The sequence below is a fragment of the Balaenoptera borealis genome (genome assembly GCF_965194805.1).
Source record: "Balaenoptera borealis genome assembly, chromosome: 19".
In the NCBI taxonomy this organism is placed as follows: Eukaryota; Metazoa; Chordata; class Mammalia; order Artiodactyla; family Balaenopteridae; genus Balaenoptera; species Balaenoptera borealis.
Window position 1 is genome coordinate 61,899,296 of NC_138878.1, and position 24,688 is coordinate 61,923,983.

Here is a 24,688-nt window from a genome sequence, read left to right on the forward strand (position 1 = left end):
CCGCCCCCCGGCCAGCGCCATTGGTCTGCGCCCGGGGGCGGGGCTCCCGCGTCTCTCATTGGTGGACAGTGCAGGGTTCGCTTAGCCCCGCCACCGCCTTGGCTGCTGGTGCGAGCTCCAGTGGGCGGGGCTTGTCGCTGCGCTAGCTGATTGGCCTTCAGCTCTGTCAATCCGAAGCAAGGGGCCCCAAAATTGGCGGGGGAGGGAAGACGGTGGATAAGGAGGAAAGGAAGCGTGGGGGACGTGTGGTTGCCCGAAGAAGTGTTAAGAATTTTGCAATCGGCCTTAGTAAGGAGGCCTGGGTAAAAGGAGGAGGAGCCACGAGGCGTGGGGAATCGACTCAGCAGTTCTGGGAACTCATCTTCCAGAGCAGCCTGGATGGGCGGGGCCTGAAAAGTGACGCCGCGCCCACCAGGAGAACCACCGAGATTTTTGGAGGACCTGGCAGTCTAGAGGGGCCAGAAAGCCTCGTTCCTAGCGCGTTTCCGTTTCCGCTAGGATATTGGCGGTTGGTGAGCATCATGGCAACCGTGGTGAGTGTCGGCGTGTTGAGGGCTGAGGAGTCTCAAGGAGGAGGGGGCTGGACGGGGACTCTTGGATCTTAGCGCAGAGGAGGCTGGGGGCCTGGACTCCTGGATCTGAGGAAGGAGGGAGCTGGGGGCCTGGGCTTCTGGATCTGAGGGAGGAAAAAAGAAGGGACTAGGATACCGGCATCCTGGGTTCAAGTGAATATTTACGGTCTCAGTGGTCAAATCTGACTCCATCATCTTATAGGAACTCCAACTTCCAATCCTCTGGGCGCAACTAGTGGCCAATTCTCCAGTCCTTTGCCTTAAAGTCTGATGAGGGTTGTAGTGTCTTGGGCTCCAAGCCATCCAGCAGTCTTGGGTTGTTGATGGTGTGAATAGTACCTGAGTACAAGGAAGAAACACAGGCGGGGACCTGCCCTCTGCGCTTCAGGTCGTGGAGTTGCTTATTGAGTCTTGAGCCAAAAGAGAGAGTGTTGAGAACTCAGAGGGTGTCAGTAGAGAGCGGAAAGGGCCGGGAGCACAGAGGCTTAGGAACTTGTCATGGGGTTGTTTTAACCATTTTCATATTCCCAGCATTTCATCAGGGCATGCCCAGCGTGGATGCTCAATAAGTTATCACTTGCACTGGGCCAGGCACCAAGTACTTTTCTGAGAAACATCTGAATGAAGAAGGGATGTAGCCTTGGCTTGGGGGTTGGACGTGGCTTCCAGATGCCTCGGTTCCCATGGTGACCTCAGTCAAGATGGGGCTAGGGTCGGGATGAGAGTTAACTGGTGCCTGAGGGGCGACATGTGAGTCTGTTTCTGTTGTCATGGCAAAGGGGGTGGATGGGGAAGCGGAAGAGGAAAGGGCAGTGGCCACACTCCTGAGACCCAGTTTGCATGGGTGTGGATGAAGTATTGGGAGTATGAGGGGATGGTAGGAGCTGAGTTTTGTTTCCATGGGATCAGCAGGCAGCGGGGGTTAGGAGAGGCTTATGGTGAAAGGAAAGGTTTTGTAGGAGGCAGGTCTGTATGTTGGGATTGCTGAGGGTTGGGATTCCTGGACCAATGTCTATCTTTTGTCTCGAGTAGAGTCTGATAGGCTGTATAGGGATGGGTGAGAGTATGTTCTCAATCTTCTGATAGCGGTTTGGGGGCAGTGAGCAACCTCCTGTGAGGAAGAGTAAGTGGGAGAGGTCACAAACTGCAAGGGAGGAGGCTTGTGACTACGTGGTGGTCAGGAAGTCTGAACTCTTGGTTCCAGAGAGAGGAGGGTTTTCCTTGGGTTGGATGCCTGCATCTCCTCTCATTCTGGTTAGGAGACCTGTGAGGAGGAGGAGGGTTGGGGGCAGGTGGTCAAGGAGCTGGGTCAGCGTGCTGCCTTCTTAGGCCTCCCTTTCTTTATTCACCCCAGGCAACCTCTAATCTACTTTGTGTCTCTAGATTTATCTATTCTGGACATTTCATATAAACGGAATCATTCGACATGTGACCTTTTGTGTCTGGCTTCTTTCACTCAGCATAATGTTTTCAAGGTTCATCCATGTTGTAGCGTGGATCAGAACTTCATCCCTTTTTTAAAAAAATATTATTTACTTATTTATGTAAATTTATTTATTTATTTTTGGCTGCGTTGGGTCTTTTTTTTTTTTTTTAAGAATTGTATGCTGCGTTGGGTCTTCATTGCTGTGCGTGGGCTTTCTTTAGTTGCGGTGAGCGGGGGCTACTCTTCCTTGTGGTGCGCGGGCTTCTCGTTGCGGTGGCTTCTCTTGTTGCAGAGCACGGACTCTAGGCGCACGGGCTTCAGTAGTTGTGGCATGCGGGCTCGGTAGTTGTGGCTCGTGGGCTCTAGAGCGCAGGCTCAGTAGTTGTGGCGCACAGGCTTAGTTGCTCCGCGACATGTGGGATCTTCCCAGACCAGGGCTCGAACCCGTGTCTCCTGCATTGGCAGGTGGATTCTTAACCACTGCGCCACCGGGGAAGTCCCTTCATCCCTTTTTATGGCTGAATAATATTTCGTTTTATGGCTACCCCATATTTTGTTTATCTATCCGTTGATGGATGTTTTGGGTTTTTTCCACCTCTTGGTTATACATAACACTGCCATGAATATCTGAGTGGATCTCCATTCGGTTCTTGAATTGTCCCAGGCGGTGTTTACTCATCTCTCTCCCCCACGTGAGAAGGGATAATGTCTGACTTTGCTCTTTGGAAAGCTGGGGACACAGGAGACCTCAGTACCTGCTTGTTGAGTGAGCTCAGCACTTCAGGGCGTCATTCATTCAAACTCCAAACATTGAGCCCCAAGGGAGACCAGTGAGATGTGGGCTGTGCCCTTCATGGGACTCACATCCATTGGAGCCAAGAACATTGATCCAACAGTCTACCTTGTGAGTGTGAGATCAGACTCCCAAAAGAGGCCATTCCTTCTGTCTGGACATCCAGAGACCCTAAAATTAGCCGGGCAGGGGCTGCTGCATTAAGAGGGCCTCCCTTAATGAGTGACGCTTGATCTGATTCAGTGAGTGGGGTGGGGAGAGCAGGCCAGACCAGGGACCTGCACATGCAAAGGCCTAGTGACAGAGAGCTGGGGCAGCGAGGCGCAAGGGGGGGCTGGGAGATCAGCGGGGCCCAGAACACATCCAAGTTAATGCCCACTCTGCATCTGTCCTCGCAGCTCTGGGGGACGGGGAGGACTTCTTCCTTCAGCAAATAATTCCTGGGCATCAAACATGGGCCTAGCCCTGGGGATGGGGCTGTGAATGAGACAGACACAGTCCTTGGCTTCCTGGGACTGACAGCGTAACGGGGTCAACCCACCAGCCCTAGTGGGTGACAACTGAGGAGGATCTGGTGTTTGGGACGCCAGCCCCCCTGTGGGGAAGAGTGGAAAGGACTGTCTTGTGGGAGGCGGGCAGGAGGGACAGAGGAGGGCTTGTTGAAAGCTGGGACCGCAAAGGCTCTTACTGATGCGTCTTCCTCCAACCCCAGACAGCCACAACCAAGGTCCCAGAGATCCGCGACGTGACGAGGATTGAGCGTATCGGTGAGTGAGCGTGGATCAGGCATAGGACCTAGCCCCTGCCTGCCCCCTGTACCCCTGACAGAGCCAACTTACCCAGGACCCCCGAGAGGGAGTCGGCCTGCACACCATCCCACCATCCCCCGTCCCCCCTATCTAAGGAGGGAGGATCCTGAGTTCCAGAGCAGGTCAGATGGCTGGGGGCCGGGGTGGGGTGGACCATGCCAGGCCTCAACCCCAGGCGCTACTGCTGCTGGCTTGGCTTCCCAGGCGGGGCTCCCGGATGCCCCAGCATCCTGCTTGGAAATCGTGAAAGTGGATATTTGCTGAGTGCTGACTGGAGTTGGCCCTGCACTGACTGTCCCAAACCCCCAGCACTCGCATCATCTCTGTGAGGGCGGGGACCTGGTCTGTCTCCGTCCTAGCGGTGTGCCCAGCACAGGCCCTGGCAGACCAGACGCTCCACAGATAACCATTGAATATGAGTTTGCATCCCTTGAATCCTTACAGTAGCCCCACAAGGCGCCTCTTGTGACTGTCATCTCATTTTTAGCTGAGGTGACCAAGACTCAGAGCAGTCAAGCCCCTGGTCCCAGCTCACCCGGGACCAGGAAGTTGGGGTGTAGTGGCAACAACAGGGTGCAGCCTTTGCAAAGAGCCTTACTTGCAAGGAGGAGACTACACTTATTTGTCCACATTCATTCATTCAGAGCTTCCAGAAGAGGCAGTAAAGGGCTCCTGCCTATGAACCTGGGTTCTGGAAGCACGCTGCTGGGTGCCACTTCTGAGCCACGTAGTGAGGGGCTAGTTGCTCTCTGTGCCTCAGTTTCCTTACCTGCAAAACGGTGGGAGAGTAGTTCACCTCCTCGGTTGACATAAGATACAATAAGGTAAAGCACTTAGCTATCAAGGGCCAGCCCTGCTGGGAGCTGAGGACCCAGGAGACTCTAGCTGCACCGAATCCCTGCCCTCGGCGTGCCTACAGTCCAGCACAGGGGTTGACACATCTTTCCTTAAAGTGCCAGATAGTAAATCTTCTCTGTTGAAAGTAATCAATTCTGCTGCAGCAGTGCGAGAGCACCCCCAGATGGTATGTAAGCGAATGGACATGGCTGTGTGCCAATAAAACTTTATTTACAAAAACAAGTGCCCACCCACAGGCTGTAGTTTGCCCAGCCCTGGTCTAGTGTAAAGCATTGGAATCCTGCGTCTTCACCTCTCACTGGCCGTGTGGTCTTGGGCAAGGGACCTAACCTCTCTGAACTCCTCCCCGCCTCCATGTCAATGAGGGCCTGGGGGCAATTATTGAGCCCTGGCCATGATCCAGGGTGATAATAGCTGAGACTCTTGTTCTCAGAGTTACATGGAATGAGATTAGAACCTGGGAGGTCACTCAGACCACCATGTAGCCTAAGAGCCACTCTTATTTACTGAGCATTTACCATGTCCGGCCATCCTCCCAGTGAGGTGGGGAATCGAGGTGCCCCTGTGACCGAGGAGGAAACCAGGGCTCAGCGGGGAAGCCCCTCAGGCCACACATCGACACGAGCTGGCTGATAACCGTGTCTTCTGGTTCTTTCCCCGCACACAGGCGCTCACTCCCATATCCGGGGGCTGGGGCTAGACGATGCCTTGGAGCCACGGCAGGTAGAGCCCAGGGGGCCGGGGTGGGAAGGCTGCTCCATGGGGGCCTCGGGCAGAGGGGACCCAGGGCTGTGGGGAGTACGGGGACTGCGTTATGATCTTCCAGACCTTTGTCTGCGCTGTATTTATAAAATTCAGTGGCATGTGCAGTTTTATCGTTCTTTAAAAAATGGGGGTGGAAAAGGCTTTTTTGGCTTTTTTTCTGAAGTCCCAGCCAACAATGTCCTGTTTGATCTCATCAGCCTGGAGGTGGTAGAAATGCAGTAGTAGCCCAGTAGGAAGTCACCTTGTGTGCTCTGTCACCTCCCACCCCCAGGCTTCCCAGGGCATGGTGGGCCAGCTGGCGGCCCGGAGGGCAGCTGGCGTGGTGCTGGAGATGATCCGGGAAGGGAAGATCGCCGGCCGGGCAGTCCTCATCGCCGGCCAGCCGGGTACTGGGAAGACGGCCATCGCCATGGGTAAGACACCTCTCAGGGCAGGATCTCTTCTGGCCTTGCCAGATGATCCCTCCCGTGTAAGTCAGGGTCAGGTTCAGCCATGTTTAACAGACAGCCCAAAATGGCAGTGGCTTAAACACTATGGGTTTATTCTCTCCCATAGAAGAACCTGAATGTAGGCCAATTCAGCCTTGTTGAACAGTGAAGGCTCCTACCTTCCTGCCTCCACGTCACTTGCTTCCATGTCAGGGTCACCTCATGTTGCAAGAAGATGGCCTACGCTCCAGCCATCCCACCCATACTCCATATGGGAAGAAGGAGATAGAGTAATTGCAATGAGGGTGTACCTCCTAGAGGTAGCTCCCTTTAAGCAGCTGTCTTGGGACTCCCACACACTCTTGCTTATATTTTATTGACTAGAGCTTAATGGCTACACTCTGCTGCACAAGAATGAGACACTAAAACTTATTTTAATATTTTAATTGGGATCACTGCTACCCTAAGAAAATGGGGGGTCTGGAACGAAGGAAGATGGGAAAGATGGGCATTGCATAGACAGCCAGCAGTCTCTTTTGCAATGCATTAGTGATTTAAGATCTTTTTACTCACAACTGTCCCTCATCCTTGTTGAGCTCCTATTCATCCTTCAAAACCCTACCCAGGCATCTTTTCCTCATTGAAGCTTTCCTGGACTCTCCTCTCTTCCCACTCATTCCCACCTTTGTGCCTTGACTGTGGGGCCAGGCAGTGAGAATCAAGGTAACAGCTAGGTCTGCAGTTAAGATAAAGTAGCACTCATTCGGGTACCCTGGTGTGCCAGGCCCTGGACCAGACACTGCGGACACTAAGATGATTAAGACCAAAGTCCTGACTTTAAGAAGCTTCCGGCCTGGAGGAAGTGTTCGTGGACACGGTCCCGTCCAGGGTGATGAACAGAGGAGGCTTCTACCTCCGATGAGGGGTGGTGGGGAGAGAAAACGGGGTGGTGGTTGCCAGGAGAGACTTCCCAGGTGAGTCAGTGCCTAAACTAAGACTTGTAGGATGTCTGGGAGTCTCCTGGACAGACAGTAGGGAGCAGGACACCCAGGCACAGAGTGTGACACACATCTGTAAAGGGGACCAAGGAGAGTTCCCAGCTCACACTGGTCAGGAGGGTTTGGTGACTTCCTGTCCGGGAGACTTGGCTCAGAGCTGGGCAGAGCCCTCAGGAAGGGGAGCTGGCAGAGGGGCTCAGCGCTTGGAGTGATGGCAGGAATGGCCCTGCTGTCTACCAGCCAGCTCCAGGCCCCAGACCATAGAGGAGACCCGTCCCTGTGCTGGTTCCAGACCATGTGGCGGAGTCATGGTTGAGCACCAGTGTATGCCTGCCTGCCCTCGTAATCGCTCCTGTGCAGGGTGCCATCCCGTGCCAGTGCTTGTCATGTTATCGGTCCCATTACACAGAGGGGCAAACCGGCTTGGGGAGCAGACTTCTCAAGGTCACCCGGTGCTAAGCACCGAAGCCGGGATTCGAACCTACGCAGTCTGACTCTCTTACCTTCAATATCAGCCCCTTGCCTCTACCCCTGCTCATCACCCCCAAGCCCTGAGGCTAAACAGCTCTTAGAGGTTGGGAGGCAGGCTTGGCAAGTTATAGAGTCGTAAGGTTCGCCCTCTGGGCAGCGCAGGGTTCTGATCCAGGGCCTGCCCACGCGGCCCTCCGTCCCCTGCCTTCTCTGCGTCGCCCTGTCTGCCGCTCAGCACCCTGCCCCTCTCCTGCTCTCCTGCCTGAGGAGGGAGAAGAGCTGGTTTGCCACAGAGCGGGTGTTGGGGACCTGGTGCCAGGTCCGCCCCCACCTACCCAGGCTGCCTCCCCTCCTTCCCAGGCATGGCACAGGCCCTGGGCCCTGACACCCCGTTCACAGCCATCGCCGGCAGTGAGATCTTCTCCCTGGAGATGAGCAAAACGGAGGCGCTGACACAGGCCTTCCGGCGCTCCATCGGTGTGCGCATCAAGTAAGCAGGGGGTGGTGCCAGCTCCCAGCGGCCTTGGGACATCCCCCCCGGCCCTGGCCAGCTTATCCTGCACCCAAGGGCTCACAGGAGTTGGCAATTCCTGAGGGCCCAGGCCTCGGGCTCTCTCCTTAGATCTGTTCTCTGCCCAGGGAGGAGACCGAGATCATCGAAGGGGAGGTGGTGGAGATCCAGATTGATCGGCCAGCAACAGGGACGGTGAGTCTGCTCCTGAGTCTAGGCTACGCCCAGGGCTGGAGGGTGGGGGTCCACCTGCACTTTTAACACCTGTAAACAGCCTCCTAAATTAGTCTCATCTATTGCAATTAAATTTTGAATTTTAAAAACATGGTAGGAGAGTCTTTAAATATAGGGAAAGCTATTCCCCAGATAGTTCTTTAAATTAGATTTTGATTACAGAAGAAATCTGTGGATACATCCTCCCTTTAAAAATGAACAAGCAGGGCTTCCCTGGTGGCGCAGTGGTTGAGAATCTGCCTGCCAATGCAGGGGACCATGGGTTCGAGCCCTGGTCTGGGAAGATCCCACATGCCGCGGAGCAACTGGGCCCGTGAGCCACAACTACTGAGCCTGCGTGTCTGGAGCCTGTGCTCCACAACAGGAGAGGCCGCGATAGTGAGAGGCCCGCGCACCGCGATGAAGAGTGGCCCCCGCTTGCCACAACTGGAGAGAGCCCTCGCACAGAAATGAAGACCCAACACAGCCATAAATAAATAAATTAAAAAAAAAAAAAATGAACAAGCAAAACTCCCTTTAACTCCCTCCCCAATCCCAGTTCTTTTATGCTGCTGCCTGTCCCTACAAAGGGAGCACCTCACTGTGGAAACAATTCTAGGACACAGGAGAGACTCCAATGTGCTGGGAAAAGCCCGGACTTGGCGACTGTTCATCTTGTGAGGAGGGGCGTGGCATTTTGTTTTCTTAGCTTATCTCGTGGGGAGGGGCGTGGCATTTTTTGTTTTCTTAGTTGTGTTTAGCTGAGTTCTTCTGGGTTTGTGATCGACAAAAACTGCCTTTCATTTGGGTATAAAAAAGGAGTGTTACAGTGGGACCCCTTTGGCCATTCTGTGAGACCTCAGGTCCCTGTTGTTTTTATAGATTTTGTCTTTTAGGTTTTTGTTTGTTTCTTTACTGGATTTTTAATAATAGCTTTATTAATGTGCAGTTGACAACCAATAAGCCACGCCCTTGAAGGTTTACAGGATGTTAGGCTTTGACACACATGCACCCAGGAAGCTGTCACCGCAGTTGTGACAGTGGATATCTTCGTCAAGCCCCCAAAGCTGCCCCATGTCATGCTTGTTCTGAAGCTGTGTTAGGGAGACATCGGGCCCGTCTCTGAGCCCCTTGCCTGGCATGTCACCCCTCAGGGCTCCAAGGTGGGCAAGCTGACCCTCAAGACCACAGAGATGGAAACCATATACGACCTGGGCACTAAGATGATCGAGTCCCTGACCAAGGACAAGGTCCAGGCTGGGTGAGCAGTGGGGGCCGCACCAGGTGGTCAGGGTAGGGGAGCTCTGGCCCTTCCTTTCCTCACCCCCGCCCTCCATCCCCTGCAGGGATGTGATCACCATCGACAAGGCCACGGGCAAGATCTCCAAGCTGGGACGCTCGTTCACACGCGCTCGAGACTATGACGCCATGGGCTCCCAGGTGGGTCAGGGCTCCAGGTCCCCTCCATCAGGCACCAGGATGTTTCTCTCTCCTCCATCACCCCAGGGCCCACAGGGTCTGGATCCTCCTGTCACCCCAACCCCATGTCCCTGGTACTCCTGGTTCTTCCCTGTACCCTCTAGGACAGCTGGGACCCCTCAGCTTGGCACTTGGCTCATGGTTTCCGGGGTCCTCCAAGAACCCCCATATCCTTCAGTGCTGTTGACTGCCCTGGTCTTGACTACCTCTTGGGCCTGGGGTTTCTGGGTAACCCCCATCTGGATTCTTAGTTCCATTCCAGGGAGCCCCAGTCTCCCCCAGACGGCCCCTTGGGCCCCCCCACTTCATGCTCTTTTCTGCCCTTGTCCACACTGAACCCCACCCCGGCCCCATAGACCAAGTTCGTGCAGTGCCCAGACGGGGAGCTCCAGAAGCGCAAGGAGGTGGTGCACACGGTGTCCCTGCACGAGATTGACGTCATCAACTCCCGCACCCAGGGCTTCCTGGCCCTCTTCTCAGGTGAGGCCCAGCCGTCGTCGCCCCCCGCCCCAGGGGGCCTAGCAGCTCCCCTCTCCCTCTCCCATCCACCAGTACGGCCCCCCCCGTGACCATGGCTTTTCCCCTCTTCCTCCATCCCTGTTCGCCGACTCCTGTTCTTCTCCGTCTGTGAGTGTGGTTCTTCTCTCCCCCTGTGTTGCCTCTCTGGGACACCTCCGACTCCCTGGCCCTCCCGTCGTGCTGCCACTCCAGGCTTGGTCTCTCTCCCCTCTGTCCCCGGCGTCCCATCCTTCTGCATCTTGGTCCACCCTCCAGCCCTGGATCCCTGTCTTGTCTCTGACACCCCGCCTCCCGCAGGTGACACAGGGGAGATCAAGTCAGAAGTCCGAGAGCAGATCAATGCCAAGGTGGCCGAGTGGCGGGAGGAGGGCAAGGCGGAGATCATCCCCGGCGTGAGTACCAGGACAGGGCCAGGGCAGGGGACGTTGCGGTGGGGGAGAAGAGTGGGCGCAGGAGGTGGGTTTGACATCCGCCCCCCTGACCCCCAGGTGCTGTTTATCGACGAGGTCCACATGCTGGACATTGAGAGCTTCTCCTTCCTCAACCGGGCCCTGGAGAGTGACATGGCGCCTGTCCTCATCATGGCCACCAACCGCGGCATCACCCGGTGAGCCACTGCCGGCCCCTCAGAGGCCCCTGGGGAGAACGGGGACCTCTGGGTGGTGGGAACGGCCACTGGATAATCAGGGCACGTTTGGTGAGCACCTCGTTAGGGAGGGGTGGGCTTGGCTATCCCCGAGCTTTGTGGCCCAGACAAGACAGTGTACTTTCCCCTCAAACAAAAGTAGGTGGCTGGTCAGGGCTGGTGGGCAACTCTGCTCCACAGGGAAGTCCAGGTGCCATGTTCTTTCTGTTTTCTTGTTCCCTTAAGGCTCCAGTTCCCAAACTGTGTGCCAAGGCACCCCAGGGTACTGCAGAGAACACAGGAGTGCTGTGGGATGTGTTTGGGTTTTTTTTTTGGCTGCACTGGGTCTTCGTTCCTGTGCGCAGGCTTTCTCTAGTTGCGGCGAGTGGGAGCAACTCTTCGTTGCAGTGCGCAGGCTTTTCATTATGGTGGCTTCTCTTGTTGCAGAGCACGGGCTGTAGGCGTGCGGGCTCAGTAGTTGTGGAGCACAGGCTCTAGAGCGCAGGCTCAGTAGTTGTGGCGCACGGGCTTAGTTGCTCCGCAGCATGTGGGATCTTCCCGGACCAGGGCTCGAACCCGAGTTCCCTGCATTGGCAGGCGGATTCTTAACCACTGCGCCACCAGGGAAGCCCCTGTGGGATGTTTTAAGGTTTTAAGGGATGCACAGTGACATGTTTCGGACGCTGCAGAAAATACTACAATTAAGTTGCTTACACCTAACTGCTTAATAGAAATAAAGGGAACGAAGCTTAGTATTTCTCTTGACCTAAGGGTACCATGGAAAAGATCCTGAGACATGAAGGGTACCAGATGCCGTAAAGCTTGGGAACCTCTGCCCTAGGGGGTGCTGTGCCATGTCCTCCCTGCTGGCTCTTCCCCACCTCATCTACGTTTCAAGAGTCCACAGGAAGGTAGAAGGAAGTGGAGGGCAGAGAGCTCGCGAGAGGCTGGGGCCCAAAGGCTGCACCCAGCACGGCCACCTGGACCCATTACCCAGGGCTGCTCAGGTGTGTGGCAGCACCTGGCCGCGCGGTAGCCCAGCGACCAGCACCTCCAGGGCAGCAGCCGTGTGCCAGCTGCAGTGCAGGGAAGACAGGAGCGTGGCTACCGGGGGCCGCAGGCAGGTCGTCCTTGGCTCTGTGCTTGGCCCTTTTCCAGGATGAACTGCTTGGCCCCCTCAGAAGAAGCTCGGGAGGTAATATTGTCTCAGCCCTGCTTTATTATTTTTTTATTTTTTTGGCCATGCATCACAGCTTGCAGGATCTTAGTTCCCCAAGCAAGGATCAAACCCGTGCCCCCTGCAGTGGAAGCGCGGAGTCCTAACCACCCAGACCACCAGGGCATTCCCTCGGCCCCATTTTAAAGCTGGGGACAGCAAGGCCTGGTAACTTGCCCAAGGTCACACGTAGAAGGCGGCAGGGCCAGAATTTGGTATCCAGATGACAGGGTTGGATGAGAGCAGCTGAGAGCATGTTTGTAGCAGCTGCAGGTCAGGCTGTGGGAACAGGGGTGTCTCCTGTGAGGGGCAGCAAACGCAGCCACTCCTCTGCAGATTCCGTATTTGTGGATCTGCTTACTCGCTACAGTTGATTTGTAGCCCCCAAATTGGTATCCATCACACTTTGGCGGTCATTCGCAAACGTGTGCAGAGCAGGAAAAAATTGAATCGCCCACGGCAGACAGTCCAGACAAGGGTCGAAGCAGGCAGTGCTGTGCCTCCTAGTTTCAGTTCACAGGCTGTAAATAAGTGTCCTTTTCCTGATCTATTTAGTGCCACATTTGTCACATTGTATGCTTTTTGTTCCTGGTAACTTTGCTGTTTAAAATGGCCCCCAGCTGTCCAGCGTCGCTAAGCACAAGAAGGCAGGGATGTGCCGTACGGAGAAAACACATGTGTTAGATGAGCTTCCTTCAGGCACGAGTTCAAGTGCTACTGGCTATGAGTTCAGCATGAATAAGTCAATAATGTATATTGAATAAGGTGTCTTTAACCTGAAACCAGGCTACCTATTGGTTGGTTGCCAAAAATTGTGACCAGAGGCTCACAAGAGCCTAACCCTGTATTTGCTAGTTGAATGTTCGCCTCCACTTTGTAGAATGCAGCTACCATGAATAATGGGAATCTGCTGTTTCCTAGCACCACGTGCCAGGCCTTGTGCTGGGCCAGGTGCAGGCGGGGACGGGACCGGCACAGTTGCTTCCCTTGCGGAGCTCTGTGTCAAGCAGAGGAGTGGGACCTTGATCCGGTAATCCCGGACACAGATATCTAGCGAAAACCAGCTCAGCTCCAGGGGGATTGATGCAGTCAGGGCGTGGCTGCGCCTTCGGGCAGTGACACCAGCCCAGAGCTGAAGGCTGCTGGGTATTTGGTCCAGTGAGCCAGCGAGCGGGCTGCGGCCGGCCGAGGGGGTTGGTAGGGGTGGGGTGTTCTGAGTAGAGGGAGTGGAGAGCCAGGTTCTAAGAGCATCACCCTGACAGCCTCCCTTCCCCCTCCTCCCCAGGATCCGGGGCACCAGCTACCAGAGCCCCCACGGCATCCCCATTGACCTGCTGGACCGCCTGCTTATCGTCTCGACCTCTCCCTACAGCGAGAAAGACACAAAGCAGATCCTCCGCATCCGGTGCGGGTGGGGGCCCCCCGGCCTTCCGGGACAGGTCCAGGCTGCAGGCCTGGGAGGCAGGGCTGGTGTCCACCCTGTGTGACACGTGGCGACACTGAGGTCTGAGGGGGAGGTCACTGGGCTGCCAGAAGCAGGACTGGGCTGGGCGTCCAAGCAGTGGCCTGTGATCGGGGTGGGGGGGGGGCTCTTTGGAGAAGGGAGGGGCTGTGCCGGTGACTGACCTTGGGGAAAGAGCCCTGGAAGGCGGAGGCTCAGGAGGCCCAAGGTTTGGGCCCAGCCTGTGCCTCGGTGGCTCTTCTGTGCTTCTGAGGACGTGGACTCCACGTGTACCCCGGGAGGTCCAGCAGCGCCACGGCCCTGGCTGAATGCCCCCTACGCCCCCTGCCCGCAGGTGTGAGGAGGAAGACGTGGAGATGAGTGAGGACGCCTACACGGTGCTGACCCGCATTGGGCTGGAGACCTCGCTGCGCTACGCCATCCAGCTCATCACGGCCGCCAGCCTGGTGTGCCGGAAACGCAAGGTCAGCGGCTGCGTCTGCCCAGGGGTCAGATGAGCGAGTGGAGGACATGCTACTCCCAGGGCTTTCCGTGGGCAGTTGCATTTAGTCCCAGAACCCAAATTTTCAAAGGCAGGGGACTTTGGTCTCTCGGGTTAATTGCTGTGGTTCCCAGCCTGACACATGGGAGGTGCTGAGTAAATATCTATTGGCGGCAAGTTGATGCCATTAAGTCCATTTTACAGGTGAAGAAACTGAGGGGTGGGGAGGTGGGGCCCACAGCCACGAGGTGGCCACGGCAGGATTTGAATCCAGGCGACCTGGCCCCAGAGTCCTCACCCTGACCCGCCTCCTGGGAGGGGCCCACTGAGGTCTCACGTCCCCTGTCAGGGCACCGAAGTGCAGGTGGATGACATCAAGCGGGTCTACTCGCTCTTCCTGGATGAGTCGCGCTCCACGCAGTACATGAAGGAGTACCAGGACGCCTTCCTCTTCAACGAGCTCAGTGAGTGTCCCCCTCCCCGCCTGCCCCAGAGAGGGAGGAGGGAGCCCGGCCTGGAGAGCTCAGGCCCTGCCCTCGGGGCCACACTGACCACGTGGCCTTCCTTCTCCCGACAGAAGGTGAAACCATGGACACCTCCTGAGCTGATATCACCTTCACCCCCGCTTCCCCATTTTCTACCAGAGTTCTGACACTGTGACTTTGTATAAAATGGTTCTGAAACTGGACCTGTTGTGTGTGTTGTGTGTGTGTGTGCGCGTACACAGGCACACACACCCTGAGACCCCAGAAAGACACCCCCAGAGTGCAGTTTGAGAAGTCTTTATTAGGAGGGATAGGGAGGAGCGTCTGCTGGCTCCAGGAGTTGGGGTGGGCATGGGAGGTTGAGGTGGGCATGAGAGGTTGAGGTGGGGATCTTTAGAGGAAGAGGAGGCCTGGGCGAGGGGAGCGGTCACAGGCCAAGGGCTGGGCTCTGGGACCCCCACAGTCAGAGCTGCTGAGGCGGCAGGGCCCGCAGTGACAGCTGAGGGCCACGGGAAAGGAGACCATTGGGTCCACACCAGGTGGGCAGCCGGGGAGCCGGATGGAGGCAAAGCGCAGCTCGCGGTAGGTGCACACTGGCTGGGGCACAGGCGGCAGGGCAGCCGGCAGCACCCGAACCTGGAGGTGGCGGGGTTGGGTGGGGGGGGCTTGGGTGTCTACTTGGGGCCAAGCCCTCCCCCGAGCTCCCCCACTGCACCCTACAGATCCCAGACTCGGGTGTCCAGAGGACCGTCTGTGCTCTCCCACATGCCCAGCCCCTGCCCCGGGTGGCGGGCCACCCTTCCACCCCCGGGGCCACTTTCTGTCTTCTGCGGGCCTGGCCCTGAGTAATCCACCTGGAGCTGAGGTGGCAGCACCCACCCACCCTGGGCAACTCACCATGCTGGGGCAGTAGCCGGCACAGATACTGGTGGTGAAGGTGATGCAGACAGGGCAGGCCTCGTTCTCAGCGGCCAGGGTGGCGTTGATGGGCCGGCACAGCGGCCGCAGTGGCCCCCTGGGTGCCCACACCCCGGCCACGCTCAGCAGCAGCAACAGCAGCAGCCCCTAGGACAAGGCCAGTGCCTCAGGGCCAGCCTGAGCCCTCCGCCCCGAGTCCTTAGCACCCACCCCCCAGCCCTGCATACACACGTTCGGGGACCCTGACGTCTTCCATTCAAGAATCTCCCATCCCCATACCCAGGGACCCCAGATACCCCAGCACTTCAGATACCCACCCTCAGGCCCTGCACCAGCTGCTTCCCTCCTCCTGCCAGGAAGCTTGCTGGCTCTCCACACCCTTCTAGAAAGAGGCCTCCTTTGCCAGGTCACAGGACTCTCCCTCTTCCTTCCAGCCGTGGCCTGGATGTAGTCGCATGGGGCCCAGGGGCCCTGCGGTCTTACCTGGAGCATCTCCATCCTTGGTGTCTCCCCTGCTGCGTTTACCTGGTCTTATAGCTGCGGGCTGTGGGGGCGGCAAGGCCACTGGGGGCGGCAGCATGGTGGGGTAACCAGGACACTAATCTCCCCGGGGGCGAGAGGCAGACAAGGTCGGGGAGATGCAGGAATGGCCCAGTGGCGCCCCCCTCCCCCCACTCCCTGAGTGGCTTCCGCGCCAAGAAGCAGAAGACACCCAAGGTGAAGCGGACTTCACAGACTCAGTCCCCAGGTGCTAGGGAGGCCGTGGTGGGAGCACAAGAAATAGGGTATAGGAGGCCGCAGTTGTGCCCCTTGCCTTGTGGGCCCCCCTCTACCCACCCTGAGGGGAGCCCGCCAGAGGCTGGAGCGCCGCCCGCCCGTCTGACAACCCTCCAGTGGTGATAGGCTGAAGCCTCAACCCTGCTCCACCTGCCGTAGACTGAATCCGACTTCTTAGGAGGGATGTGGCTTCGATGTTGGATTCTGTCACCAGAGGTGGGGGTGTCCACCCAGACGCTCCGCCCCTCCACCAGGGATTCAGCGGGAATCCCACCTGCCCCACACTCAGGCCCCCAGAAACCAGGATGCCGGAACCGAACCCAGCAAAGAGCGTGGTTTAGGCTATTTAACTCTGTTGTCGACTGAGATAAGCTCTGCCCTTTCCGCCGCAGAGGGTGTGTCCCACCCTCTAGCCCACAGCCTCAAGGTACATTTTCCAGGCTCAGTCCCGCCCCCGCGATTGAATGGAAGTGTTAGATTCGCCCCGCCCACGGTCCACGCTCTGCCCCGCCCCCAGGTGGGGGGCGGGGTTCCCGTCTTAGCCCCACCCAGTGTACCCCTAGTCCCAGTCTTCCAGTCTCGGCACTGCCCCCGCTTGGGGGGCGTGTCCAGGGCGGGGCTGGCCCGTCTGGCTCAGACCAGCGCCGGCTTTAAGCTGCCGTAGTTGGAGTTCTCGGTGCTGTAGGCTTGTGGCACGCTGTAGATGCCTGACTCGGGTTTCCAGTGGGGGCCGCCCCAGGGCAGCTCCAGCGGGCAGAAACGGTCGAGCCGGCGGAGTGGGTGCAGCGGGGGGCCGTAGGATTCTTGAGCCAGAGACAGCGCCCCGCGGTGCGGCACGACTGGCATCACCGGACGGGCGCGGGGCACGCGGATTTTCGGCGGCCGGAGTGGCCGAGAGGAGCACGGACCGGGCGGCTGCTTCGGGCCGTGGCCCCAGGCCTGGGGCGTCTCCCCGAAGCTCCAGGAGGTCACCGAGTCCTTGCGAGGGTAGCCTGACAACTCCTTCCTGTCGGGGGTTGGGGTGGAGGCACGATGGGGAGGGCACGGCTAGATAGATCCTCGAGGACACATTTGTAGGAGTCAGGGACCCTTTAGGAAGCATGGGACTGGGGAGTCCTAGCCTGCATTCCGGGGTCCTCGAGGTATTTAAGGGCCTGGAATCTGGGACTTTCGCATCCTCGGATAAGAGTTATCTGGGGGACTCAAATACCAAAGGAGGCCCGCCCTAGACCCTCAGGGCCACGTCCCCAGATCCAGAACTCCTTCTTGGGCCGTTTTCAGGCTTCTTGTTCCTGAGAGTTGACACTAAGTATATACCAGGGCGCTAAAAAAGGTAGGGGCTGGGTCTGAACTTCTGATTATTGCACGTGCAGGAGCTGAAGGCCGAGACTACTGAGTCAGAGACGGGGAGCCAACACCGGGGGGCTCGGCGTCCCACCAGCCTATGCGGGGGCTGTGCAGGGGGGGCGGTGCCAAGGGAGGACCCAGGCTCACTTCGAATAGGCCTGGAAGTCCCGGGCCGAAGTGGTCAGATAGAGCTGATGGCGGTCCAGGATGCCCTGGTCAGAAACAGTGAAAGGCCGGCCGGCCAACTCGGGGTTCTTCGTCCAGGGGATTAGAGCCTGAGGAGGATCGCGGGAGGAGGGATGAGCAAGAAAGGTTTCATACCCCTTTTCATGCCCTGTGCCCCAGACGGAGTTCCTCTTCCTTTGGCCTCAACAGCGCCTCTGAAACAGGCCGACACCCGCCCCCAGAATCAGAATCCTTCCTGGCCAGTTGCACGCCAGTGCACTTCACCTTCGCTCCCCAAATCAGAACCCTTACTAGCCTCACCTGCAAAGTCCAAATACTTTCTGCCCGTCATCGGACACAAAGCCAAGCACCCAGTCACTAAAAAACCTTCCTTGCTCCTCCCCTAGATTCAAACCTTCTCGGTCCCGCCCCTGGAATTCAGCTGTGCCTCGGGCGACTATTACTCCTTACACCTCCCTAACAGGGGAAGCCAGCCCCGCCTTCCGCCCCAGACCGGCCTCGGAATATTCAAGCTCCGCCCACACGTACATTAGGCTACCTAGCTCCGCCCGCAGCCTCAGAACCACCTCCTAGGCCCGCCCCAGGATTTACTAGCTGTGCCCCCAGCCTCAGAGCTGGGATTTCGGGCTTCCAGTCCCCTCCTCCTCCTGGCTCCGCCTCAAAAGGCCTAAGCCCCTTCCCCACTCAATGTAACCTCCAGATTCTGTCCCACTCTTTAGACCCCAGACTCAAAATTCCCTCAGACCCCGCCCCAGGGTCTCAAAGCTCTGCCAGATCCTGCCACTGCGGTCTTCTCTGCTACCTGGGAAGGGCCCCCTCGGTTGTGGTCCGCAAGCTCCAGGGGCTGGGGCCCGATGAAGGAGGTGGCGCCCCGGTCCAGGCTGGGCCAGCCGGTGTACTGAGCCCTCGTCTCACTGCACTGGTGCTTTGTGATCAGAGGGAGGCGCCAGCCGCGGTGTCTGAGCTGCAAGAAGACGACGCGGGGACCCAACATGAGGGCGCACGGGACTCCAGTGCGGTCCCCAGCCTTGTCTCCCGCGGACCTGGGCATCCCAGAACCTTACTTTTTCCGCTACATCCTTGATCCCCACAGTCCGCGAGCGATCCGCAGGTTCTGGGGCCTTGGGCTGCGCGTAGGGCCCGCCGTGGGTCTTGGGCACGTGGGCCGAGCCCGAGGTTGTCTCCCATCTGCTTGTGACCTCGTCGAAAGCCCAAATACGCAAATCCTGCTTTGCGGCCGGGGGCAGGGGCTCCGCGACCGTGGACTGAGGAGAAGGTGCAGGACGTCAGCTAAAAAGACTCAGGAGTCTCGTCCGCAAGCCCTGATCTTTCCCAGTCAGTCCCCAGCCCTTTCCTCCCGCCAGTTCCAGGCATCCGGGTTCCCTGACCCCTCCTCTCTCAGACCCAGTCCCTGGAACCCTCCTCCTTCTGCCAGACAGGACTCTAAGCCCGGAACCCCCTTTTCTCTCAGCAGGTGTCTGGATCCCCAGGCCCCTCCTTCAGTCTGGGCCCCCAGTCTCCTCTTGGCTAAGAGCCTAGGGTCCTCTCACCTGCACAGTGGGCGGGGGAAAGGGCACGGGCGGGATACAGTGGTGGGCGACGCCACTGCTGGTGAGATGCCAGCTGGGCTGGGATCCAGGCACCTCTGTCCCAGAGATGGGGGACCGTGGGGGACCGGAGCGCCGAGCTAGGGTCCGACCCGCCATGGTCCCACCCCCGCCCCGTAGCCTAGCAGGAGCCGGCTTGTTGTTGCTGTTGCCCCGGGTGACAGAACCCGCCCACCCTAAACCCAGCCAATGGAGGGCCTGCAGGCGTGCAGATGGATGGAGTGAGAAAGACACCCAGGCAGGAGGGAGGAGGATTTTGAGAGAGGAGTACAGAGACCCCAAGAGGGGCACAAAAACTCAGAGAAATGCGGGGGTGGGGACGGAGACCCAGAGGGAGAGGAGGGCAGAAAGAGAGGGGGAGAGCAATGGAAGTCCAGAGTTCAGAGAGTTTGAGATCCAGAGACCCAGAGAGGGGGCAGCAGAGAGAGGGGGACAGAGACCTGGGGCGGGGGGTGGTCAGAGACCCAAAAATAGAGGAACAGAGGGAGAGGAGGGCAGAGCTACCCAGCGCATCAGGGCATCCATGAGAAACATCCCCCTTTCCTATAGGGTCCCGGTCCTCTTGGCCACCTCCTCCCTCTGCCAGGACAGCCCACCTCGGCAGCAGAGGGCAGGGGTGAGGGACTGGGTAACGATTTCCAGACTTCCCCAGGGCTCTCCCTCCCTCCCCGTGTGTGCTGAAGGACTCAGCATCAGCTTCGGCTTCTTCTGTCCTGCCTGCCTTTGATTTGGTTGAAAACTTCCACCTGGGTATGGGGGTGGGTGAAGAGGGAGGGACCCACGGGGAAATACTTGGCAATAAAGAGGTGGGTGTGGAAAGAGCTTTGCTGAATGAGAAAGAAACACACACAGGAATGGGTGAGACAGTGAGTGAGAAACAGGGACAGAAAGAGAGCTAATGACCCAGAGATGATGGGACAGGAATTTAGACAGAGAGACAGCAAAGGAGGCGGCAGAGAAGAGAGCGGGAACCACAGACCCGGAACACAGAGATGTAGAAACAAGGGCAAAAGTGTGGTCTGTGTCTGCATGCGGCTATGGAATGGTAATATATGAAGGGGTGTCCTGAGGGTGTGGGGTCTACCCCTGACTTCTCTTGTCACTTCCTCACTTTAAAGCCCTTTTGGTCGAAGCCTCTGCCTCCTCAGTCCCCATTATCTCATCCCACCAACCCATTCTTCAGACAGGGAAAACTGAGGCTGCCTTCTGCAGCCTGGCCCAGGGTCCCACTGACCACCTCATTCAGGCTTCTGGGGCCACTTCTCCTGTTGGATTTTCCTGGCTCACTCTAGGCTGATCAGGGTCCAAATCTCCCCTGATCCCAGCCAGGGGGCAGGCCAGTTGGTCAAAACCTCATGCTCTACTCAATGGACAATGGTAAGGTCTATTTCTTCACTAGTATAGGGTAAAGGTTGGGACAGGGAAGAGGGGTAGAAACCTGATTCCAACTCCCCACCAAGGCCAAACTCTTAAGCATCCTGACATCCTGTCATTCAACCTTGCTTGTGCTCCTGCTGTGATAGGTAGCTCACTACCTCAAAACAGAATATCTAAGTCAACACTTGCCCTATCTGACTAAGTAAGATTTCTCATTCGAACCCCAGCTCCCAACTAGTTGCCTACATGTTCCAGTTTTTATGCTCCCATACACACTTCTTGACATATCCCCTCCTTGTCACTCTCTCCAGGGTGGGCAAGGTGATGTCCTCTGAGATCGCATGGTCAGCAGCTTAGAAGCTGAGGGCCTCCAATGGTCAAATCCACCAGAGCTGATCTGACAAGTTGTGTATTAGAGCTCATAAACAGTAGGCACTCAGAAAATATTGGCTATCATCATCATCATCATTATTACCCTCAAGTTCATCCAAGAGAACTCCTATTCATCCTTCAAAACCCCATTTGGTTTCACCATCTGTCTTTCTTGCCCAGATTGAGCTCTCAAAATCAGAGAGCTGTGATTTTTGTGACCATTTGACGAGTTCCCAAACTGAGGCCTAGAGCAGCCAGGCCACCCCTGAGGTCTTTCAGCATCCAGCTCTCTTCTTCCTCTACCTGCCCAGTTCCCGGGCATGGGCCTCAGGCCCGGCCAGTCCGGCTGAGGAGCGTGCAGACACAGGCAGTGTCAATTCGAATCCATCGCCAGCCCACACGGCCCTGGGCATCGGTAGTCAATGCCCGCACGTAGGACTGCTTGGCCTTACACTCAGACACCCAGTGCCTCCGGTCCACACCCCGGCAGCCTCCTCCACCCCCACTGGGGCCACCTTCCCCAGCGCTGTCAGCCTTGCAGCGGGTTTCAAAGAAGTACTGGCGAAGGGGACTGCCGCCAGCCGCAGGCACCTCGCCCAGCACCTCCACCTCGCGCCCACGCAGGTCCACAGCAGTCCGGCGGTCTGTCACCCAGCCGCTGACTGCGTCACACACAGCCAGCTCTCCGCGGCGACTCGCTGGTGCTGTCTCACTCACCCCCCGCCGACTGCGGTTGGCCGGGCTGCCAGCTGGCTCCCCAAAGGCTCCAGCCTCCAGCAGGAAGAGCAGAGGGGGCCCAGCGGGGGTACCCCTGGACAGGGCTACTCGGGGGGACAAGAGGTCCCACTCGGGGACTGGAAATGGGGGCAGGGGTGAGGGTGAAGCGTGGGGCTCCATTGGGACACTGGGTAGGAGGAAAAGTAGGAGGATGGGGAGGGAGCCTGAGGGGTGGGGGAGCATCTCGCTGAGCACCTGAGGATAGAGAGAGGGAAGATGGAATTAGAGAGAAGGATAATAACTTAGTGGTGGGGGCCGATGGGAACTCCAGGGGGACCTGTGTGCCAGAACCACAGGGAGGCGGTTCTGGCACTTGTTCTAGAACTTCGGGGGACCCTATATTCTAGGACTTCGATAATGCCCAACTTCTAGATTAATCATAATTAGTCTACTATTATTACTATTAATAGCCAACAAATGGGGAAATACAGGCAAATGGGGAAATACAGGCTCAGAGAGGTTAGTGACTTGCACCAGGTCACACAGCCAGCAAATGCCGGAAGTGGAACTTGAATCCTGTCCCAGCAACTCCACTCTGCCATCCTGTCTCTACAACCCCAAGGAACCCTAAGCCCTGCAGCCTGGAGGAGGTTTGAGTTTCCAAAATTCTGAGAAAGGTCATGTTCTGGAATCCTAGGGAGACCCAAGTTCAGCTTAAAACTGCCACTGTGAAGGCAAGACACTTCCTCTCAAGTGGGGCTTCAGTTTCCCTGTCCATGAAACTGGCCCAGGGCTGGGAGACACTGGCAGGGGTGTGGATATTGCAGTTTCTCTAGAACATTCTGGAAGCCTGTGGATTCTGGGAAAGGATGGCCTGGAGAGGACTGAGAAGAAGTGGGTGGTTACCAGACCTGTCAGCACCTCCTCCGCCTCCGAGCTCCGGGGTTGGGGGCCCCCAGGCTCCGGGGGGCCCCTGTGGGGGACGCAGGTGGCCCCCTCCTTCCTGACATCTCAGTAGAGGGAGGAGGCAACCACCTAGCGGAGGAAGGGAACAGGTAGGTTATAGAGGCAGGTGGAGGAGGGGGCCTGAACACTCCCCTTCTCAGTGTTCCTCTCAAAGTGTAGGGGACCAAGAGCCAAGGCTGCATCCCCCTGCTAGAGGCCCCTGCCCTGCCCAGGTGATGGCTCCTGGATGGAAAGCAGATGGGGGGAGGAGAGGGGAGGGGAGACGCTGAGGATGGAGGCTGGAAAAGATTACATCCTCCTCAGCCCATTCATCTCTCAGACAGGGCAGGGGCGGGGCTGGCCTGGACACCCGGGTCCCTGAGGGCCCACACTTAAGAAGCTCCGGGTCCCCGAGGCTGCTTCCTGGAATGTTCTCTCCTCACAGGACAGGCCAGGGCCCGTCCAAGACTTCTACTGCACATACCTGGCGTGGCCGCCTGCCCTGGCTGGGAGATGGGGAAATGGGAAGGGGGAATTGTGAAGAGGGGCACATGCTGACCCAACCAGAACCCGGAGTGTAGGTTCCCAGCTGCCTCCTGCCTCAGATCTGGAGTCCTGGGCCCTAGCTGCCCCCTCCCTTAGGAGAACAGGCTCTCGCCCCCTCCTCACTCAGACCCAAAAGCCCCGGCCCCAGCTGCCTCCTCTTTCAGGAACTCAGGTCCCCAGCTCCTTCCCTCAGATGCGGGAGTCCAGGCCCCCAAATCCCTCTTCCTTCAAACCCAGGAGTCCGGACCCCCAGTGCCCTCCTCCTTCAGACCCTGGAGTTCTGGAGTTCAAGCTCCTTCCCAGGTACTCAGATATACGGACTCCCCGGCCCCCCCTCCCCCAGAAGGTTTAGCCAGGGGGTCCGGACTCCCTCTGGGACACTGCCCTCCTGCCTCAGTTTCCTCCGCCAAGCCCCGCCCCCGCCGGCCCCGCCCCCGCCCCCCCCACCCGGGGGCAGGGCGACCCGGACGCCGGAATCCCGGGGGAGGAGGCGCGGAGGCTCTCACCTGGGGCGCACTCCTCGGCTCCCCCGGCTGCCCCTGGCGCGGCGGCGGCTCCTCCTCCTGCTCGTTGGCTGCAGGGACGCCCGCTCGCCCGCCGGCTCCTCGTGGCACAGGCTCCCGAGGGCCCGGGTCGGGGGCGGGGGCGGGGCGGCGCCCGACGGCGGAGGAGGGGCCGGGGGATCCCGCCTTCCACACGCGTGCCGAGACCTCGGAAGCCTGGCCTGGCTAGCTCAGCCCTCCGCCCGCCTCGCTCAGCCCTCCGCCCGCCTCAGTCCCAGGAGGCCAGGCGCCAGCACCCCACTCCCTCCCTCAGACCCCGGAGTCCGGGTCCCCAGCCCCCTCCTCCCCCGGATCCAGGAGTCCAGGTCCCCCAGACCCCTCCTCCCGCAGACTCCGGAGTCTGGGCCCGCGCAGCTCCCGCCTCCTTCAGACTCAGGAGTCTGGACCCCCAGCCCTTTTCTTCCTCAGCTCCAGCCCCCTCCTCCCTCAGACCCAGGAGTCTGGGCCTGAGATTCCTTTGCGTTCTTTTGCCAGTGAAGTGTCAATCCCCGGACAGATTCCCACCCTCCGCTCTCATCCCCAACTCTCCCGGGAGCTCCAGGCCAGACATTAACCAGCTGGGCTCGGGGAGTGATAAGGCCCGAGGCCCCGGGGAGACGCTGCCTGAGGGGGTCTCTCCCACATAAGTCCTCTCTGCTGGAATTTCCTGGGTGGGGACTGGGGAGAGGGTCTTGTCTTGAGTTCAGATAAGAGCAACTCAAGGTATTCTAGGACCCGGAGATAGACAAAGATATGATTTGGCAACAGAATGACCTGCTTAGAGAAAGAAAGTGAATAGTGACAGATGAAGGGAGGTGGGGGAAAGGCACAAAAATGGAGAGGAAAAGGGGACAGACTTCCAGAGAAAGAGGGAGACAGAAACCCAGAGAGAGAGAGAGAAGACACGGATGCAGAGAGAGGGGACAGACATGCTGAGAAAAGGGGATAGAACCCCACAAGGGGGACAGAGACCCAGAGAAAGAGAGACCTTAAGACAGACGGAGATCGGACAGGAGTTGGAGTCCCGGGACAGACTTAACGCTTCACCCTTCCCCTGGAGCTATTTTCAGGAGGAAAGCCGACACCCGCCTTCGTGGAGGGGGGGGGGGTGGTCATCCCATACCCCTCCCTCAGCCTAAATATAGCATGGCAAGGTGGCGGGAAGGGTGTCCCCGGATTAGGGTGTTCCCCTCACCTCTCCCCATCCGAGCCAAGGCCACATAGAAGGCTGCTGCGGTTGTTT

At 58.1% G+C, this 24,688-nt stretch overlaps 2 protein-coding genes across 6 annotated transcripts; one reads left to right on the top strand and one right to left on the bottom strand.

Annotated features, from left to right (window-relative positions):
* Positions 1–202: 202 nt before the first annotated feature.
* Positions 203–14,314, top strand: RUVBL2 (RuvB like AAA ATPase 2). The gene is made up of 15 exons (XM_082370330.1): positions 203–533; positions 3,504–3,558; positions 5,126–5,181; positions 5,495–5,636; positions 7,481–7,610; positions 7,760–7,826; positions 8,999–9,105; positions 9,191–9,284; positions 9,680–9,803; positions 10,140–10,234; positions 10,331–10,449; positions 12,969–13,088; positions 13,480–13,609; positions 13,976–14,090; positions 14,204–14,314. The coding sequence occupies exons 1-15, from the start codon at positions 522–524 to the stop codon at positions 14,227–14,229; spliced, it is 1,392 nt and encodes a 463-aa protein (XP_082226456.1). The 5' UTR covers positions 203–521; the 3' UTR covers positions 14,230–14,314.
* A 78-nt stretch (positions 14,315–14,392) lies between these two features.
* Positions 14,393–23,641, bottom strand: LOC309617746 (lutropin subunit beta). Of its 5 annotated transcripts, XR_014238115.1 has the most exons (8): positions 23,410–23,641; positions 22,324–22,447; positions 21,413–21,667; positions 18,404–18,604; positions 18,142–18,303; positions 17,301–17,428; positions 15,347–16,812; positions 15,055–15,176 (listed from the first exon to the last, which is right to left on the bottom strand). XR_014238115.1 is itself a non-coding variant. In XM_082370351.1 (7 exons), exons 3-7 carry the CDS (start codon positions 21,653–21,655, stop codon positions 14,505–14,507), a joined length of 1,017 nt encoding a protein of 338 aa, XP_082226477.1. In that variant the 5' UTR covers positions 21,656–21,667; positions 22,324–22,447; positions 23,410–23,641; the 3' UTR covers positions 14,393–14,504. The 5 variants fall into 5 exon arrangements, 4 of the variants coding, with proteins under 4 accessions (XP_082226477.1, XP_082226478.1, XP_082226475.1 ...); XM_082370351.1 differs by lacking the exons at positions 15,347–16,812; positions 17,301–17,428 and adding an exon at positions 14,393–14,747 and having other exon boundaries at positions 15,009–15,176; XM_082370349.1 differs by having other exon boundaries at positions 15,047–16,812.
* Between the last annotated feature and the right edge of the window lie 1,047 nt (positions 23,642–24,688).

Bases quoted from the DNA above. Each gene is read 5' to 3' on its own strand.
- LOC309617746 (XM_082370349.1), bottom strand. From the start codon at position 21,655: ATGCTCCCCCACCCCTCAGGCTCCCTCCCCATCCTCCTACTTTTCCTC. The intron at 18,605-21,412 runs GTGAGTGAGACA...CCTTCTCCTCAG, and splicing joins CCAACCGCAGTCGGCGGGGG to TCCACGGTCGCGGAGCCCCT. The intron at 17,429-18,141 runs GTAGCAGAGAAG...GATCCTCCTCAG, and splicing joins ACCGAGGGGGCCCTTCCCAG to GCTCTAATCCCCTGGACGAA.
- RUVBL2 (XM_082370330.1), top strand. The intron at 5,637-7,480 runs GTAAGACACCTC...CCTCCTTCCCAG, and splicing joins GAAGACGGCCATCGCCATGG to GCATGGCACAGGCCCTGGGC. The intron at 9,106-9,190 runs GTGAGCAGTGGG...CATCCCCTGCAG, and splicing joins AAGGACAAGGTCCAGGCTGG to GGATGTGATCACCATCGACA.